Here is a 21433-nt window from a genome sequence, read left to right as displayed (position 1 = left end):
CGGGGCGATCTATGGAAACTTTTGTTCTTTTCCCTCTATTTTAAAACTAAAAATTACTTCGACAGAGGAAACCAATGAGGATAAAAACTTAAAACTGTTCTCGTATTGATAACACACAATAACTCACAGACCATAAGGCTTTAGATTTGGAAATCGACTTTCAGTAGATGAATTTAAAAAACCAAGCTTGTGCCCGTGTTTCACTTTTGTATTCGCGTTTCACTCCTTCATAAATAATACAACTCCATTTTCAAATATATTATTTCAATTAACCGAAACGTTGTTGGACATATCAAATTGTGTCAAAACTAAAAATCAAAACATAAAGCTATAAATTATGAACTCGTAAAATCCGAACAAAAAGAAATCGTTCTCTCTGAGAAAGAAAATTTTTTTCCATTAAAATAACAAAACAAGAAAACTCATCTCAGAGCGAAAATATTTCCTCATAATAAATCTGCTGAATAAAGAGAACTCTCAAAAAATTATTTTTACAAAAACTCTCTCAACCGGAAAAGAAAACAGAAAAAAATCTGTTGTTAAATTAAAGCAGATTCTCTATTTTACTACAAAAGGATTGTTGAAGTTAAATCACAAATAAATAAGTTAGTAAATACTCCAGGAGTGTGAGCAATTATCATGACCACAACAAAATCTAGTGATCTGATTACTTTTCATTACTTTTTTTACGATCGAACGTTCATTACGAGCTACCAACCTCCAAAGGAGTCAATTGTTGCATCCCTAACAACCAAATATAAAATAACTATAACCTATCGATTCAATCTCTAATTTCCCAAAAGTTTTACAAAGCTTTATTGTCTCTTCAGGAAATCACGATCTAACGTTCATTACGAGCTACCAACCTCCAAAGGAGTCACCACCAACATTAGACCCCTTAGAGGAAGAGATGGAGCTCCAAAGAAAACAGAGTTATAAAAGCCCCATCCAAATGACTCAACGTCTTAACGAGATCAACCGGACAAATATGGCGAAATATCAAGAACACAGCTTGCAAGTGCTGGTGTCCAACAACGAACGTCTCAAACTAGAAGACTTCCAAAAACGAAACGAAGCTCCAAACGGTCTAGTACCAAACATCACGGCACCCAGAGACCTCTCTAACAACATTCGAACGAAATGGGACCAGATTGTAAAGAGTACAGGGAAGCAACTAAGAAACCTACTAATAAGGCACCACGTAGAGGCTATCGAGAGAAACAAGACAGCCATCAAAGCGATTAAACCGAACCTTTCTCAAGATTTGCAACGAAAAGCCTGTGATAAAGGAAAGAAGCAATATGATGAAAGAGAAGAAAAGAAAAAACAAAGATACCAACAACACCAACAGCAATTGAACAACTCGAACATGGCCACCCCTAAACGAAAACAAACAAACAACAAATAAAAGTGAAAAGTAAAGAGACCACTCAGAACTTAATAAATCGGAAATAATTTTATTTGTCCAGCTTTAAGGGAGAAAAGGAAAACCCAAATACTTTCAAACACAATCCACAATGTAAATAAATACATCCCTGAGAGCAATCAAGAAACAGTACATAACAACTATATAATTAATCTTTCCAAACGGATTAAACTAAGAAAAGCTGACTCAGATGTCCTTTTAAAAGGGTTGGTTAACTTTTGTTCCAACACCTGACCTGTGCAAAAAATTCGATAAAATCGTGACGGCCGTGACGGCCACACTGCACGAAATAAGGCGTTTTCGCAAAATAGATATTCTGGTAGAGTTGATGTTTACTTTGGGTATACGCAGCGTAAAGTTGTTTACGCAAGTTATGATATCCTGAAACTACGACCGGGTTTGCGTGTCATTTTATTTTATGAAGAGATGGTATCTTCGCATTTTATTACCTCAGCGTACCCAGATTGATTCATGTTTACGCAAACTGAAAGTCCTCGCAAGTTATAATATCTTGAAACTACGATCGGCTTTGCGTGTCATTTTTTGGCGTAGATATGATATATGCACATTTTATTTGTGCAAATATGATATAACATCCTCGTGTCACAGACCCGATGGACCCCACCCTGGTGGAAGAATAGCAATGAAGTAGAAGCCGAAGGCTAGAATCGAATCTCTTTGGTAGGATTTGAAGCCAACAAATCCTACCAAAGTTGCGTGGCCCAGCGCGACACACCTGGTTTTAACACAAATACCAGCGTAAAATTATCCCCTCTGAAGTTACTAGGGAAATACAAATAGACTGAAAGAAATTTTTTGATATATTTTTTTATATACATAAAAGTGAAATATTTCGACTACTTTTTCTTCAAAACAATCAAGAAATTTCTGCATATCTCTCTTTTCGGGAGATCATTTTCACTGGGTGAAGAAGCTGTCTTTCCGAAATTTTGAAAGTGACATTTCCATGTTTTTGAAAAATTTGAATTTTCAGTTTTTGAGATAATCAGAAAGTTGATGTTTTTAGATCTTTCATACTTTCATAATTTCATATTTTATGGTCTTCTTAAAAGTTTCATATTTTCAGTTGCTAGAAAGACCTAAAAGATGAATTTTCAAAGATTCTCAAAAATAAATCGATAACCTGGAAAATTGAAAAGAACTGAAAAATCACTTTTCCGATATTCCGTAACATTTTTTTCTGCCAGACTCGAGCAGCCCTCTTTTATAATCGTAGCGGTGTCAAGAAAAAAGTATGTATATGATATGTTATGATATGAGATGCACGGAGCACTTTGAAGATCCGGGAGGCTACTCAGGCAAAAGAGATGACCGATATGTGCGAGCCATAAGGCTTATATGGGTACCCCTTTTTTATGCCTCAAAAGTCTCTCAATGGGGTACACATCTATAGTTTATTATTCTCCCAAAGGGTCCCAAAATCACAAAAATGGAGATTTTTTCTTTGAAATGTTGCTCACGACATTAGAAAAATTAGGAGCATAAATTTTGTGAAAAATACTCGAAAATTCAAATGGTTCTCTCGAAGAAGGCTAAAACACAGCTAGCTGAAACACGGAGCTTTAGTACAAAAATAAAAAGAGCACAAGTAAGAAAAGTGTTTTCTCACTGTTATCATTCCTTATATGGGAGTAATTGCTCTCCCTAAAACTAAAGAATTTATACTTTTGAGCCACCTTTGTTATGACGTAATAAGTTCCTTTATTCATAAGATTTTGCTTACTATTTCAACAAAAGAAAGCGAAAGAAAGAAAATGTGGTTTATTATCTTAATTCAATAAACATCGTGTTGAGCTTTTGCACAGAAGAAAATAGCAAACCAAGTTTGATGCATCTTATTTTTCCAAATTTTTTCAGGTAAGTCATATCAATTTTAATTCTTATCGCTTTTAAAATTAAAAAGCAAGTTTTTCCATATAAAATTTACCGATTGAAACCACTTTAGTCGGTCAAAAATAATTGTCAAAATAATTTATACAATATTTTCAGCCAATCCAATACGAGTACTCAATCATGTGATTTTGAGTGGACATGTGGAAAGATTGAATGTTTATTTCATTATTTCTCTCAAAAGTTCTTGGGTAGATGAGAGTAGATGAAGTGGTGTCGTGTTTTGGTTGAATTTCTGGCTTGTAAAGTTATATTTTTTCACATTATCTAATGCTTTGTTTTTGTTTGTTTTTAGAAAAAAAATACTTGAAATGGAAACAAATTCAGTATAGACGCAATCACGGAATCATTCTACCTTCAAAACTGTTATCATTGTCATGTTGTTATTGTAGAAAAATTTATAACTGAAGCCTTTGCTCAATGAAATCTTGTTGCAGTCGGCGAAGTAAATTATTTTGGATTTCCAATGGAAAGTATTTCAATACATTACGCTTCAGAATGACAGACTTTATCGGTTGTTTGAAAACTCAAAACTCATATCTTCTTCGCTTCAAACTTATACAAAAATTAAACTCGGAAATATAATATAAATAAACATGTACTAAAATGTGTAAAATAAATATTCATAGGAAATCTCAGAAACTTAATCGAGAATCACAGTTTTAATGATACACACAACAGATTTTTATACACAAAATTTCGTATGTGAGGCTCTAATAAAGACTCAACAAGAATTGGATGGATATTGAGATGGGGGATTCGGCCGGGATTCAGCGGATTTTTTATAACATATTATTTTTTTATCTTTAAAACGAAACATGTTGCAATAAATATATAATGTACTGTATGTAGAAGATTATAGAGGGGGTCTCTAGATATCGACCGTTCGTGTCGCTTGACTGTTTGTTGGTAGCGCAATAACAATAACACTTGACGTACGCAAATAAACTTCCTTCTCCCCGCCTGTTAAATTTTTCGACCTTTTCCGTCCCTTATTAGGATTATCTTATCAAGTTTTAAGAATGGCTATATTGTTCTTAACTATTCGCCAAACCTTCGATGAAATTTAAATTCAACTCAAGGTGTCAAACTTTTAATTTTATTCATAGAATTATATTTCACAGGTCTATCGACCTCTACGAAATAATTTTAGATTTATAAATTGTCTAATTCTTCATCTGTCGTCCAGTCGTCAGAAGATATGGACAGAGAAGACGTTGTTTTGGTCTTTGTTCTAGGTTTTCGAACTAGGCGAAGGTTTGTTCTAGGGCTTCCTCTTACATGCCAAACGAAATCATTATTTTTTAAATTCATTTTATTCGCCTTTTGGCACATATCTTTAATAATTTTTCTTTCATTGATGGTGAAGTCGTCTGTAATGCTAAAGCCACCAATTTCATTGAATCGTTTCAGCTTATGCAGATTTTGCATTATCCGTTCTTTTTCCTCTATACTTTTTAAGATCAACTTGATTGGACGCCAATGAAGCCCTTTTCTGTTTTGTCCAATGCGATGATGGTGGGACGGTTTGATATCTTGGACACCAATGTTACCTAGTATACCTTCAATATCTATTTTGTCTTGTTCCTGTTGTTCCTCTTTGTTATCTACCTCTAATTCCACCATTCCATGTATAATAATATTTCGTTTTCTTGATTCGATGTCTCTGTCTTCATTCTTGTTTTCTTGTTGGTGTTCTCTCACTGCTGATTTGATATTATCCTTGTGTTTCTTAGTTATTTCAGCGTATGTTTTTTCTGATGATTTTTCTATGTAATTCGTCGTTTGCTTTATTTCTTCTTTTATAATCTGCTTGGTTTTTATTTCAAAGTCAGCCATCTTATTGTTTAAGATGTTTTCGATATCGTTCTTAAGGCTGCGGTTCTTGGCTAGCTGGTTGTTGAGCTTTTTAATGACGTCGTCCTTCTTCTCAATCTCCCTCTGCATCATATGATACGAGTTCTCACCTATTTTACTCATTAGAGATCGTGTTATCCGCACGCAATTCTGACATAGATATTGTTCGTTATAAGTGTTGGCAAAAATTTGCAGCTGATAAAGCGGTAATTGTGTGTACTCGTAGTGTACCATGCGGTGGCATTTTCGGCATTTTAGACGGTTTTGGTCATCGTCATCTGAGCAGGAGGTGAGAGTGCATGTTTGGTTTTGTTTAGCTTCTTCAAATGGTTGTTTTTCTTGCTTTTTGTCGGTTTTTTCGTTCATGTTTTTGATTTTGCTAAATTTCAACCATTTTTGAAGAACTACACAAAATGCGTGTTGACTAACTGACGTCAAATAAAAACTGAATGATTAATGATTCTTTCTCATTTCTATTCAGGTTACCCTTCACGTCGTACGCACAGCGAATTAAATTTTTTACTCAGGTACGGAAAAGAAAATCACCGTAGGCTGGACGATCACTGGTTGCCACAAGTTTAAAGTCAGGTCAGGGAAAAATGAAACACTAAAATTTGAAAGGGACCGCACTAATCAATACGATAAATACGCAATTTTTGTAAAGACAAAAGGGAATGTTGGGCGGGTTCCGGCTAATTTTTGCCGTCTATTGATAAAGCTCATAGAGGAGCGTGTAATTACTAGCATGGAATGCATAAGTACTGGGACAGTCGAACGATCGAAAAACTCGTCCTACAAGACAAACTTTGAGAGCAGAGAAAAGACAGCGAAGAAATTTGACCAGAATGGGGGTGGAGTTGTTGTCGGTGCGGACTATGTGATGAAGTGTCCAGTTGAAAAATACAGCGGGTTTAAAGAATTAGTTCAAGAAAATATACATCCGAATGATTTATATCGATTTGACGTGTAAAAAGTTTATATATAATGTACCTGAAAGGAACTAATTTTCGTAGTGCGAGGGTATGTAATTTTTCGAAATACAGACGAAAATTTATAATCAAAATAGCGAAAATTAGTTCCTTTGAGGTAGTTGACGTATATTTTTATAGGTTACATACTATTTGATTCCGTATCTTAGCGTTGTTATAAATACGATTACAAATATTGCAAATTTTGTCGTTTCTAATTTTAATGTATGAAAGGGGAAAAGAAAAATGAACTCTTCCAAAAGAAATTCGTTTTTCGATATCTGCATACCCCTGGGCATATCTTTTTCGTAATTTAGGTGTAAATTTTAGTTTCCATCTATCATTTGTGTAAAAACCAGGCGGACCGCTCTAGGCCGCACAACTATGGTAGGATTTGGTAGGCTTAAATTCTACCAAGGAGGTTCGATTCTAGCCCTTCGGGCTTATACTTCATTGGGCTCAACTTAAAATTTGCCTGCCTATATTGACGAAAAACGAGGATTTGTAACTTAAACATTACATTTTCAGGATAACGAACGATAAACTGGGGTATTCAGAAGACGCACCCAAAGAGGCTTTACAAAAGATCACCAACAAGGATCTCTCATACGGCGATGCTTCTAAGGTTATTTCAGTTTATATTTTAGGTTTTTAACCACCATAACGTTATTATTATAAAAACTAAAGTAATGTTTTGCAAAGTTCATATTTACAATTTGAGCTACACATAATATGAAGCCTAGTATGAATAGGGTTAGGGGATTAACTTCCGCGAGACAAGGAAAGCATTAAGTAATATCTCCTCATTAAATAGATCTACGGGATACCGAAATCGACCCTACACGACCGAATCAGTGGAAAAAGAGCCCCTGAGAAAGGAAAATTTGGTCCCGACACCGTCTTATCAGAAGACGCGGAGAATGATCTGGTGACGTGGTTGGAGGCAATGGCGAAAATTGGGTGCGGAAAGACACCTATACAAGTGAGAATGACAGTTAAACAAATCGTCGACCTCGCAGGTCCCACCGAGTTTGATGGCTCAAATTATCCCGGAAGAAAAGTGGTTCGATTATTTAAAAAAAGACATTCAAATCTTAAACTAGCACGCCCTGGCAGAATGGAAATTAACAGAGCTATGTGCAGCAAACAAAAACTAAAAACAACCAACTGGATGAGATATGTCAACGGATGGGGAAAAAGTCAGCCTCACAAATATTCAACTGTGACGAGTCAGGTTTTTCGCTGCAACACAAGTCCAATGGTGTCCAGAGAGATGCGTCATGCGTACAAACTCACCAACAGTTCGAAAGACCAAATAACTTGTCTTGCATGCATTTGTAAGTATCATCTCATGTCATCTCACCTGAAAAAAAAAAGTTGTAATTATCAGCTTGAACATGTTTTGGACTGAAGTGAAGAGAGTGTTTGCAATATTTTTATTTGAGAGTTTTAAGACTTTTTCCTTTGAGTATTTTAGTAAAATAGAAAAAAATTGTATAATTTCCCTAATGGAATAACTTTGTTGAAAACTACACAAATTTCTTAGTTTAGAACAATAGACAAATAAGAAAAATGCTCACTCTTGGCCAAAGTACACTTTTCTTATAAAAAAAAAGCGTGTACACTGAAAAACATTTTTTCTCATCAAGGACAATGGTCTTATTATTCTTATTAAATTTGTTCAGGTGCTGATCCAGATATACATGTACCGCCCTTCATTTTGCACCCTGGAAAGTCAGTTAGTCCGGCAAATCTTGTGGAGCTGCCACCAAAAACTGACACGATGGCCACTGCTAAAGGATGGGTAACCACACCTGGGTCTGAAACAGTACTTTTAAAACGCATTCCACCAACGAGACCAGTCCTTTTAATTTGTGATGGCCACAGTACCCACATTACTTATGAAGCATCCCAATATTGCCAGAAAAATGAAATTGAATTTCTTTGTCTGCCTTCTCATGCTTCACATATACTCCATTCTGGATATTGGAAATTTCGGGCCAATGAAAGGATATTTCCGCATAAGGTGCGACAAGGGCAAGCAAACACAAACATATTTAATGCTGGGAAACCCATTAAACGTGTGATTGACAAGCACATTTTTGGAAAATTGTTCACTGGAGTCTATTTCGATGCTCTGACTCCGAACAATATAATGAGTGCCTTTCGGGATACTGGAATCTGGCCACTACAAAGAACAAATTTGCACTGGGACAAGTGTACCTTGTTCCACCCCAAGAACAACCACCCCATCAACCAGAGCAACCACCACGCCAGCCTGAGCAACTGCCTTCTTGCCAACCAGAACAACCACACCATCAACCTGAACAACCACAACACCGTTTAGTGCCAATTCCCCACAGTACAGAGCAGCCACCGCACCAACCAGATAAAACAACCTACCAATCATCTATTGAAGCAGGGCAACTAGACAACAATGTTGATGTTCAATCCTTAAACCAAAATAGTTCCTTACCCTCGACATCCGATTGTATCATTCCAACGCTACAACAAGCTTCAAAATGGATACGACAAACATTATTTCTTCATCTCCCATTAAAAACATCGATGACTCCATGCTAGTGAAGGGACTTTTGCATTTCGAAAGATTTTTGACAAAAGACCAATCCATTTTGTTCAACAAGAGATTTGAGCATGGGTGCAAACCTAATAATGATGACTTTTTGTTTAAGTCTTGGCATGCTTTGAAAGAGGGGGTAGAAATGGAAAGATCAAAACTACTCAACCTCGTCAAAGAAAGGTGCCAAACAACAAATTCAACTAAAGACGCTCGGAAAGCAATTCTAACAATGCCAAAAATTCCAAAGAAAAATTACCCCAATAAGGCACCATCTTACTTCTGACGATGCATTGAAAATGTTAGAAGAGGAATATATAAAGAAACGACAAAAGGATGAAGAAAAACAAATTAAACTGATGGTCAAACAAAATAAACAAGAATTGAAATATAAACAGCAATCGCAAAAACAACAAAAAAGGAAAAGCAAATCTCAGAAACCGGCAAAGAAAAAACAAAAATTAACAAACGAAATTCAAAAGGAAACCCAGCCAACAACAAACCAATCAACAACCAACCAACCAACAGCAAACAGATCAAAGCGACAGCGAAAAAAGGTCAATTACGCTCTAATGATTAACCAAGGAAATGATAATGAGGATGGGGGTGTTATTGAAGCAGGAAGTGAGAGTGAGGGACAAGATGAATGTAAGAGGTGCAAGAGACAGTGGGAGGGAGGCGAGGATGAGCCTGAATGGATTCGATGTGAAAAATGTGATCAGTGGATGCATGAACACTGCACTCATTTGGCCCTCATATTTTTAAAAATGACACCGACACAGGTCCACAATTTCAATTTTGAATGTGATGAATGTGCTTAACTTTTACCCTGAGAGTTTGAGAGGTCGGCACCATTTTTAAAAGGTAATTCAAGTTAACACAATCAGCACCTTAAAAATTGAAATCATGCACCTGTTTTAGTCAGATAAAACATTCAGAGACCTGTCATTAAGATAAATCGTGAGAACTATTGTGTCATTTTTGATAACTTGTTTGATAATTGCCTGCAGTGTTGTGAAGATGCTTTATTACGAGGGGTCAACTCTTTTCATCAAAAAGAGTCATACACAGAACGAAGAATACTTTTAAAAGATTCCAAACGATGCACTTTTTTAATTCGGTTGTGAACATTTACTTGCAGTTTTCCATTCACATCAGTTGTTTTAACATTGATTATAACAGCTTGTAAATCCATATTGCATGACTGATACTTTGATACTATAAGATTTCCTCTCACACTACACACAACTATCCCACTACCGCTTTAGAGAAGATTACTTTTCGTTAATATTTTCAAAACATTTTCTCTTTTATTCTTGTTTTCGGACGTTAACGTACAGACCAAACAATGGGTATTCTATTTATATAAATTCTTCACGTCTCAATATTTTCTTTATTTACCAAATGTCTTCTCTTTATTTACATACAGTATATGGCCCCCAAAACGGAGACGGCCCCCAAAACGGAGACGGCCCCCAAAACGGAGGTTTTCATTAAAATGAAGATTCTGACTTGTAGATTTATCAGAATTAAACGATTTTTGTTTATTTTGAAAGAATGATGGTTATACTTAAGAATGAGCATGTTTTTGCTGGTTTGAGACAGATTCAAAATAACGTCTAACTAGCGTCTAAAGGAAATATTTTAACACCAAAATTAGATAAAAATTGCATATAACTCACTCTAGCTCCTTGGATATTGAAAAGAAGTTATGAAAACGGGGTATAGGAAAATATCTTTAAAGCTTAATATTTTCAGTTTCAGTTAAGCTTTTTTTCTAAAATTTTCACAGCTTATTCCATACATGAATGGAACTATTTTCAAAAGAGATTTGTTTTCAAAAACTTGATTAAGACGTTGTTAAATCAAAATTTTTATTTTGAAAATTTCTGAATTTTCAGTTTGGACTTTGCAATATCGAAAATCTTGAAATATTTCATAAAAATCATAAATTTTACATCTACCGGGTCGTAAATTTAAGGGAAAACATAAATATGTTTATCGTTTCTCCCCCTATTACCACTTGCCTTAATAATTTGATTTTAACTATCCCTCCGTTTTCAAACCTCCGTTTTGGGGGCCATTAGAAAAAAGCTACCTATCTTTAAGCGATTGAAAAATATTGTTGAAATTGCTCAGGTGAGTTAAGGCAAGTTCCAAACATATTTTGCGGGACGCACACCGCTTCCCATTGTTCCTTAACTTTAGTATATAGCTCAAATAGAGCGTATTAAGGAGAGGATTTCGGAAAGTGCTGGGCCGAAAATTTAAATTAAGCCAATCTCAAAATATCAGCCAAAAACTGATTTTTACGTTAGGAAATACGTCAAAAAACACGTCAAAAAGACAAGTTAAATGACGTCATATTTAAAAACAGCGATAACTTCGATTACATTACTACAATAAACACCAAATTTTGACTGGAGACGTTGATTGTTAATTCTGAAATATTGCATGAAAAAAATTTGAAAATTTTTGATGACGTCAACATTATTTGACGTATTTTAATTTTTACCGACAGTAAATGACGTCATCTAAAAATTTTGAAAATTTCTCAACAAATATTTTAGAATCGTTAATCTACGTCTCCGGTCAAAAATAGGTGTTTATTGTAGTAATGTAATCGAAGTTATCGCTGTTTTTAAATATGACGTCATTTAACTTGTCTTTTTGACGTGTTTTTTTGACGTATTTCCTAACGCAGTTTTTGGCTGATATCTTGAGATTGGCTTAATTTAAATTTTCGGCCCAGCACTTTCCGAAATCCTCTCCTTAATGCGCTTCTTTTGAGCTATATACGAAAGTTAAGGAACAATGGGAAGCGGTGCGCTTCACGCAAAAGATGTTTGGAACTTGCCTTAACTCACCTGAGTGAAAATTTTGAAAAAGAACTTCCATGAAGTAAAGTAGAGATGTTAAAGGTTTTCATACAGCAAAAATTTTTATGTTATGTTTTGCAAGAAAAGATAAAAAAAGTTTTTTTCAAAAAAAAGTTTTTTTCCCAAAATTGATCCAATGCTGAAAAAAAGTTTGCGGCCGGTTTCCGAAAACAAGAAATTTTTTTTGTTTGGCCTAAGGTTATGTGTGTGTGTTGTATGGTTCATGTATTCTTTGTTTGGATGATGTCTGTTGTGGATATATTATTTCATACTGCTTGATGTATCTTAATCCATTTCAATCCAAATCGACGTTTGAAGGTTAATAAATGCAATTTAGTATATGTTGATTAAATGAAATATTTTCACTTTTATAGGAATACTTAGAATCATTGAGCAGGGAAAATCTGGTCAAGATTATTCTTGAAACCAACAACCAGGGTGCTGGATCCTTAAAGGCTATCAAGGACATATTCGAAGGTAACCCAGATCCTGATAACCCAGACCCAAATGTTGCTGTACCATCGTGGTGTGTTTGTGGAAAGTGCATGGACATGCCCACAGAAATCGAGAATAAATGTTGCTGGAGGAAGTTCTGTGTTACCAAATATGCAAGATTTACGAAATATTGTCTTGACAAAGACATTTTGGTCAAGAACTTAAGGATGTGGGCAGACATCAGGGCAGAAGAGGCCATATTTGAAACAAATCACTTGAGAAAAGCTGGATATCGACAATTTACTATGTGGCGTTTCGGAAAACTTGGCAACAAAAACAGAAGGGTGGCCCAATCTTGTGTTGTTAGATCTATAAGAAAACACTATCCAAGTAAAGATGGGCAATATAAGGGTTATAAGCCATATTAATTTTGTTTGTTATTATTTTTTTTTATTTCTTTAAAGTTAGTACTAATAAGGTAATTAAATTAGACAATTTAGAACTGAGGAAAGTGTTTTGTTATGGACAGAAAGCTTCAAAGTTTCAAACAAAAAAAATTAACTTCCTGCTTTTGTTACATATTCTTTTGTTTTGTCCATGGATTTGACTTTGAGTTTTTTAACATGTAATTTATATTTGTTTATATTGTAAAACCGTAAGTTTTTATTTTTACCTAAGCGTAACACATTTTGGTGAGGAGACATATTTTTGCACATTTTATAACATTTCGATTGAAAGAGTACAATATTTTTTTTGTAACTAGATCCACAAGTTCATTATTGACAATTTTTAGCTTTTTATCCTGTAGATTTTATTTATTGTTATTTGATGAATAAAGTTTAGATTTTTATATTCATTTGTAGATAAATATTACTTCTAGTAAGATGAATTAATTACTAACACTACTAGTAGTAATAAAATATACATGTATTCCTGTTTTCCTCCAGAAATCTTGTATTATTTTTATTTTGCAAGTTATATCATTACTTGTAATTGTTTTACATTTAGCTCATTTATTTTATTGAAAAATCTATTTTTACATGTAGTATACATGTATTACAATTTTTTACCACTTTTTTAATCATGTAAAATATGATTATTTTGCTTTCAAAAAATCTAGTTTTTAGATTTTTTTATAAGTTTTATTTTTATTGAGAAAGAAAAATTACTTCTTTCTTGAAATATTTACTGAAATACTTCCTTTACCTTTTTCTTGAGGGGATGGATGCTCTGGCTCCAGCATGACACTATAAAATATTTTTTCTGCGTGTGTACTGATACATAATATTTTCGTTTTTTTCTTTAAACTCAATGGTTACCCCTCCCCTAAATATCGAAATTTGTTCCCTCTCTGCTATATGAAAGTTAAAATAGACGATATCAGCTTTACGTGAAAACTCAGATTTCCTTTATTTGAAGTAACATGCTCTGAATTTTAATATCCCGGGTTTTTTCCCCATATCCAAGCCGGCCGGGTTTTTAGAGAAAAAAGTGACTAGGCACCTAAGAGTAAAATAATGTAGTAACTGAAAAAAGAGATTACCCAAAGCCGGTATAAAATTTCAAGCTTTCCAAAAGTTTCATCTCTCAGAACGTCCATGACTTTTGAGTTCCGTGCAAGTGATGTTTTGTCTGAATCTATCACTTCCTTGTGTGTGCACTTGCCTTCTAACCACTCGTGTTCTCCCCATACATGGTGGAGGACACCCAACCACATATCCTAAAACAAAAGAAATGTAAGGAAAATCATTACACCTCCCCCGCTTTCTACAATCATTAAAGTCCATTTTTGGGACATGCATTAAGTTACCCGAATTTTACCAACCCAGTGGGTTTGAAGTTTGACTTTAACACATTTCAACTTTTGGTACCCACTGGGTCACAGAGGCAAATACGGGTGTTAACTTTAACATTTCTATCTGGTGATTGAAAAAAAATCTACTTTGATATAGCTCTAGTGCTTTAACATGATGCAAATCCACTAATGGTTTCAATTTAGGTCTCTTTGTAAAAAGTCTAATTTTTACATTTTTTTTTTTACACTGTCGTTATGTATATTATATAGATGTTATGGAGGAAATTTTTAACCGCATCTTTTGCGGCTCTTGTTTATTATTAACAAAATTATACGTCAAACCAACAGATACTGGAACACTATTGCACTATGGCTCTTACTCCAAAACACGTATTTTCAAACATCATTTATACCCAAGCGTTACGATATCGAACTCTTATCACAAAAACGGTATTAAAACAAAAACTACTAGGACGGGAAAATTATCAAATCAGGACTTTTGAAAGTAAAAAATCTTACTCCGAAAGATTGTATACACGGGAGTAGAAGAGTTAAGACAAAAACAAAATTAATTGCAAAACAGATAAATGTTTGAACTGCAATGGTTCATAAGGTAAAATCACAAAATATATTTCGAACATTCACGTCCATCATCAGTTAAAAAGTAAGCTACAAGCAAAATGTTCAGTTATTTCTAAAAAATTGAAAAAAATCATAAAATCACATGGGAGTATAAAACAAGTATTAAAAGAGAAAAGGAAACAATTAAGTCATAAAATTGTGCATGTACATATAAAAACAATGTAATCATCAAAAATAGATACATATACCCAAGGCTATCATTAATAGCGACAATGGAATAAATAGTATTCAAATCTTAATGAGCAGCTGTCTGCTTTTAAACTCATCCTTGGTGTTGAGGTCTGGTTTTATTTCCCTAATAAATAGTGCCTCAATTGTCAATAAGTGTACTTCTCCTTTGATTGTAGAGACTAAAATTTCAAGGTCCTCAAATTCAGGTTTTCGTTTACAACATCTCATGAAACGCATCCTTACTGGCCCTTCCTTTCTATTTCTGTGTTCTTTAAAGCGGGTGATCACGTGTCGAGCAGTTTGCCCAACATAGCAAGAATTACATCTTGGACAAGAAATTTTATAAATCACTCCACTTTTCAGTTCTCTTTTGATAGAAGGTTTAAGGCTAGGAAGGGTTGTTTTGAGCTTTCTAAGTGTGACCACTGGTTGTACTGGTGCTCCATCCTTGTGAAGATGGTTAATAAAGTTATCAGTCACTTTACCACAATATTCCACGAAGAACTTTACTTTAGCTTGCTTTTGTTTTGGCTCCTGGTTTGATGTTAACAATTGCTTGTTTTCTTTTGAAATGATTTTCTCGATGGTTGAAGAAATGATTGGGTCATAAAATTCTGGTGGATACTGGTTCTTCTCTAACATCGACTTAGCCCTTTGAAGGCTTTCATGAAAGTGGCGCCAGTGACTGCAAACTCTGTATATTCTGTGGACAATACCAGATACTACATTCCGTTTGTATCGTTTCGGTGACAACGCGTGGAAGTTCATCATAAGCCCGGTATCTGTCGGTTTGCAGTACCATGTTGACTCAAGGGAGTTTCCTTTGTGTATGATACATACGTTTAGGAAAGGTAGCTTACCATCCTCTTCAATCTCCAACGTGAATTTCAAATTCTTGTGGATTTTCTCATCGTCGTTAACGTCAATCAACTTTTGATCAATGTGTTGTCGTTTAATTGATCTTAGAATATCGTCCATGTAACGCTCGAAAATTTTCGCGTCATCTTTGATAAATTCTTCGAATTTGGACAACCATATATTGGCCAGACAAGGGTCTGGTTGGGAACCCATGGCTAAGCCATCCACTTGTTTGTACGGCCCATCATGAGTTAGCAACATAACGTCAGTTGTCGCAAGTTTGGTTAGTGATAAATGATAAATGTTTCTTTGTCAACAGGTGGCTTTTTTACATTCCCAGAATAGAGTAGGTCAGCTGCATCTTGGATCGCTTCGTCGACGGGTACGTTGGTGTACAGCGATTTCACATCAAACGAGATCATGACTTTGTCCTCATCTAACTCGATATCCTTTAGCTGATCAACCGTTTTCTTTGCTGAACTATTAATTTTCGATTGTGGTACGACTGACAACCATTCTGTTACAACCATCGGTACATTTTGTTTGTGGACCTTCGCTGTGCCGTATAATCGGGGTAGTTGTCCACCTGTTGATCGTAGATCTTCTAGTAACTCGATTTTACTGTTTTTATTCAAGGTAATTAGTTTTGAATTTATCCTTTCTTCCTCTTTTACACCACTTCCCTTGCATTCTTACGTGTTGGAGTTTCTTTTACGAATTGACTTAAGTTTAGAATGTCATTCATTTTTTCCTGGTATGTGTTCTCTTTCATCACACAAATTACAAAACATTCGCTAAAAAGAACACGGGACAGCAAGAAATCCCAACAACTCAGCTTATCATTCACTACAACGAACACTTTACTGACGGCTTGATGAAACATGTAAACAAACATTGGAAAATCATAAAAAATAACACTGAACTCAAAGAAATCTTCCCAGAAAAACCTTCTATCGTTTTCAAACGACACAAGACACAAAAATTTAAAGGACATACTAACCCGAGCAAAATTTCATGAGTAGTAACAATCATGATTCAAACATTGAAACGAATTATAGCAATTATAGAAAAAAGTATTATATATATATGACTACGACTTATTCACAAAGAAAAACTATATATTCCACACCAATCAAATTAATTCCCTATTGTTTTCCTTCACAAAACCATTTTATAGCCATTTCGCCACATAGAATCCTTTCATTAAACTCTCTATCAATCGGGGAACAAGCTGCTGGTCGCGAGATCAAATCTGACAAGAAAACATCACTGGATGGATTTCGACCTTGACTAGTGGTTTGTTCTCTGGCTGATAGATAAGTAAGGCAGTAGTCTTTGGCAATCGATTGAAATCTGGAATTAATATACTAATTAAAATACTGCGTTGCACGTCATGTTCACATTACATCACGAGAATTTCTACTTGAAACGAAAGTGAAAGTGGATAAAAGATTGTGAAGTAATTAAAACAAACTGTCAATCATAAACCTTTTCTAAAAACATTACATAATCATTTAATCGACAACAGCCAGAAGCGCTCTAGAAAAAAACAATGCGCTGAATAAGAAGAACAAAAGAACTGTTGAAACATTACATCAACAATATCCAATCAAACGAAAAGCTTCTGATTTTTTTACAAAGGTTTTTAACAAAGGAACAATAAAAAATTACAAGGACCACAAACAACCCTTGTAAAACGTAACCCACCACCTTTTTTCTAAATTTTTTCCCTCTATTTTAAAACTGACAATCTGTCCAAAACAGCTGTGAGTGGTTACCGACTTGATATGTTGACAAAAGAAACCATTGATCGTATGAGATCAGAAGTAAATTTCAAGCTGTTTTACGCAACTGTCGTCAAGAAAGCATTGTTAAAATCGAATGAAGTACTTCCAACCTTGCCGCGGAAAAGAAAGAGGCCAAACTATTCGATCTTAGTTTAAATCGAAGGCTACAAACAGGATGCTCCCGCTCACCACCCCAAAGCACCGGAAGACCATTATAGGTAAATTTATAATGAAGCTATCGATGCTGTCAGCCAAGCCCTAACCACCAGATTCGATCAAGAGAGTTACAAGGCATTTTCAGCTCTTGAACAACTCCTTTTGAAAGGGATAGAGAGCCAGCCCTACGAGGAAGAGCTAACCGCGTTAAACACTTATTACCCTCAATCTCCCTCGAAATATATTTCGATTTTAGTGTATTTTAACGTTTTTCAGAATTAAAAGTTCGGGCGAGAATTGCTATTTTAGCACTTCCACTTTCTTCCATTGAATATTTCGATTTTAGAGGGGTTTGGTGGCTTCTAGGCTATAGTCCAAGCCTCATTCGAGCAAATTTGAGCTTTTAAATCCTTAGATCCCAAGTCTTAAGTCTCATGTTAAAACTCAGAGTTAAAACTCTACTTTCCAACTGTAGTTTAAGGCGCTTAAAAATCAAACCGGGAACTCCCCCTTGTCTCAAATATTTCTTGAAGGATTGTCTGGAAAACTGAAAAATGCTGATTTCTGATCTGCGGGGGATCCAAAATTACCTGAAAACCTCTAAAATTCGTCTTAAAGCATGTTTCGGATCATTTTGAAGGGTTTGCTCCTGGCAAAAATCACTTTTTTATAAAATATTTAATTTTTTACAAAGGTCCAATTTAAGAAAAGTCAAAAACGACTTAAAAATCAATTGTGGTGTTCAAAATTACACCGGGAACTCCCCTTTGTCTCAAATATTTCTTGAAGGATTGCTGGTGATGTCGATGCCACGGGGCTGCCAGCCAACCTGGAAAAACCCTTGCCAAAGGAGAAAACCCAACATACGCAGTGGAGATCTTCAACATCTTGAAAGCAAAACCAAATGAAGTCAAACTTTTGCCGAACATCGTCAAAATCGCCAAACTTCTCCTGGTTAGCCTGAGAGAACTTTCTCAACAGCACGGAGATTGAAAAGTTGGATCCGTGCTACTATGAAACAGATTTATAGACTTCGATCAAAACGAGGCGTTTTCAACTCAACTCATATTCAACAATCTGCCGGTATCTTGAAGTCCCAGTGTAGCAATAGAACAGTCAGGCGCTGTATGAACGCGCAAGGATACAGCTATCTCTAATGTCGTAGGAAGGGACAAGTGATCAAAACCGATTTGAAAAAACAAATGCAGTTTGCACGTGATAGCAAAAAGAACTTACTGGAAGACTTTTGGACAAATGGCATTAGCTCCTATTTGGGTGGAGTTGCTTGAGCTCACAAGACAAACCCTTACGAGTACGCAAAGACCAATCGAACAAGAACTTGGCGGCTTAGAAGCAAAGGATTGAGCATATACTGTACTGCCAAAGGAAAAAAGGAGGGTGTCGGTGGAAGAGTAGCTAAGTTTTTGTCGGTAGAAGAGTAGCTAAGTTTTTGTCGGTGGAAGAGTAGCTAAGTTTTTGTCGCAATATCCCACAATGCTGGAGTGGTACAGGTGGAGCCCTTCGTAGAACATTGAATAGAGAGAACTATGCTGAGTTTGTGAAAGAAAAATTCAACAGAATTTTCAGAAAATGGCATGGTAAACGATGCTTAACTCTGAAAAGCCAAAGAAGCAATGGCAAAAAGTAAATGTGAATTGTTCAGCATAACCTACCTGTAGTTCTTTTGAAATACATTGGTCCAATAAAACGCAAGGGAACACGTATTGAATATTAGCTTTCTCACAGGTATATCATTATATACATTGAAGGGTGATTTTGCCGACACTTAGGGTTAACATTTACAATATTCAGTTTTTCTGCATAAAAGCTTTCCGTGTAAGCCTTCGCAACAGTCCATTCTCATTTAGTCACGGTTTACGCGTAAATCAATAAGAATGAGTATAAAAATTATAACCTTTTTTTCAACGATTTACGTGTAAACTGTTATTCCTTGAAAGGTTTACACATAAACCGTTGATGGGTTTACACTCAAGTTATCGTGCAGAAAATCTGAGTATATCTAAAAAAATGTTTTAACGATTTACGCGTAAACTGTTAAACAAAGAAAAAAATATATTTCTTTTTCCCTTGAAAGGTTTACACTCAAGTTATCGTGCAGAAAATCTGAGTATATCAACAAGAAAAATAAACAACAAAAAAAACACGAAACAAGATGCAAAATGTTCGAACCGTTTCTGAAGTTTTCAACTAGAGAAAAAAAACATTTGGCGCAAGGTTCAACGACCACTGCATCCTTACAATCAATTTAAAAACATTCCACCTTGTGCGCATCATTTCCGTCTTGCGCTCATCGATAACTCCATTAGCACATTTCACAGTTTCCGTGCTTGAAGTGCTGAAAATTGGCTGCTTCTTTTTCCAAAGCATGTCTTCGGAGTAATGGGTTCTTGGGGCAGAGATATGAATTGCGGCGCCTTCAAGGAGATTTAAAAAATCGTGCCACAGCAAGATCTTTTCACTCCATCAGAAGTCATTTAAAAAAATGACTTCGGATTTTACAGCGCCGACCCAAGCAAAAGTACCAGATGCTGGGTTGAGAAATGGGTCAAACATTTTTTTTAATGGCATTAGCAAGAATGTTTTTCCACAGTTGGTAGGGCCTGTATTTCTGCTGAAAACTTATTAATGACCACGTCATTATTGTACAATACTTGGCAGGCCATTCCATACCATTGGCAATACTCAGGACATGAACATTCTAATTTTAGGCACGCTTCAAAATGCTTGAGAACCGAAGTTTCATTTCGATTGCAATCCTTTTCTGCATCATGAATTTTCCAAGAAGTTTTTATTAGCTTGCGGCGCCTGTTCTCTGGCTTTCTCAGAATAAACTCTGCTAAGTCATTCTTGCCTTTCTGCACAGCTCTTCATTGGTTTTAACGAGAGAACCAACTTCAACTCCTTCAGCCATAGTCTTCTTTTTGCGAAGCAAATTTATGAGCGAAGCAGTTTTGCTAAAGTGTGCACGTACCTTTAACTTCTATCCCAAGCGAATATTTGCTATATAAATCACATCTTCAAAACGGTGATTTTGTTAAAGTGACCTTGAAACCACGGAACTTTTCTCGGTTTGATAGATAGGACATTAAAAAAGGCCGTTTTAAAATGGTGTACCCTAGCAGTGAACATCAAAATTTTACCGGAAGCCAAAATACTGACTACAATCAGAAATCTGAAGCACTGTGGGTCACAGTTGCCAATGACAATGTTATACCCGCGAAAGTTTCGAACAATTCGAAAGCTTTTAGTAACTGTCAATCACAAAACCAAGTGTAACGTTCAATTTTCTTCATTGTTCATTCAAATAATGTTGCATTTTTCTTTTTAGCTTAATGTTGCATGTATAAAAGGTCAAGAGGCCACCAATGAGCAAATCATTTCCAGCCATTTTATTCGAAAATCAAGATGGGAAACAGCAACAGCACATCAACTACCCCTGAAGGTAATATTTCTTTTCAAATTTTTTTCAATGTTAAACAAGAATATATTTACCAGTACATCGTTTTAAACTGGTGTAATAAGGCTAACTATACAATACAAATTTACAGAGTTAAAAATGTTTGGGTCAAATATTTACAGTTAAAAAAAACTAGAATAAAAATATAGTATACATACTAAGGATATTTCTTAAGCGCCAAAAATAGGGAAGTAAATGAAAATAAAAATATATTTAGATTTTGATATTTGTTGTTAAGAGGCTTGTTGATATATCCTCGTTAATGTTCAGGTCTTTCTTACAGAAGACTGATCTGCTACCACGTAGACAGGTACCTACAGCTTTGCAAAGCCCAATGGATAGCTTTTGCCTCATCCAGGTGATTACTTCACTGTATGGCTTGTCCTGTTTGCTTGCCATCATTTCGGCCAAACGCGAGATAAATTTTGTACATTCACGTCCCATGCCGCCAGTCGCAGAGAAGACCAAAGGTGTGAACGATCCATGTTCAAT

The 21433-nt window shown here is 35.3% G+C and overlaps 3 protein-coding genes across 3 annotated transcripts in view; 1 reads left to right on the top strand and 2 right to left on the bottom strand.

Annotated features, from left to right (window-relative positions):
- Positions 1-21433, bottom strand: part of LOC136815453 (N-alpha-acetyltransferase 50-like) — a 431221-nt gene that overhangs the window by 177006 nt on the left and 232782 nt on the right. The window lies entirely within an intron of this gene.
- Positions 9040-9561, top strand: LOC136815395 (glutamic acid-rich protein-like). The gene has a single exon (XM_067071834.1). The coding sequence runs from the start codon at positions 9040-9042 to the stop codon at positions 9559-9561; it is 522 nt and encodes a 173-aa protein (XP_066927935.1).
- On the bottom strand, positions 14720-15781 carry LOC136815394 (uncharacterized). Its single transcript, XM_067071833.1, has one exon. The coding sequence runs from the start codon at positions 15779-15781 to the stop codon at positions 14720-14722; it is 1062 nt and encodes a 353-aa protein (XP_066927934.1).

The sequence above is a fragment of the Clytia hemisphaerica genome, unplaced genomic scaffold (genome assembly GCF_902728285.1).
Source record: "Clytia hemisphaerica strain Z4C2 unplaced genomic scaffold, Clytia hemisphaerica genome assembly, whole genome shotgun sequence".
NCBI classification, from domain to species: Eukaryota; Metazoa; Cnidaria; class Hydrozoa; order Leptothecata; family Clytiidae; genus Clytia; species Clytia hemisphaerica.
The sequence above is the reverse complement of the archived record's forward strand: the minus strand, read 5'-3'. Positions and strand labels throughout refer to the sequence as shown.

Excerpts from the sequence above, each read along its gene's own strand:
- LOC136815395 (XM_067071834.1), top strand. The coding sequence starts at position 9,040 with ATGTTAGAAGAGGAATATATAAAGAAACGACAAAAGGATGAAGAAAAA.
- LOC136815394 (XM_067071833.1), bottom strand. The coding sequence starts at position 15,781 with ATGTTGCTAACTCATGATGGGCCGTACAAACAAGTGGATGGCTTAGCC.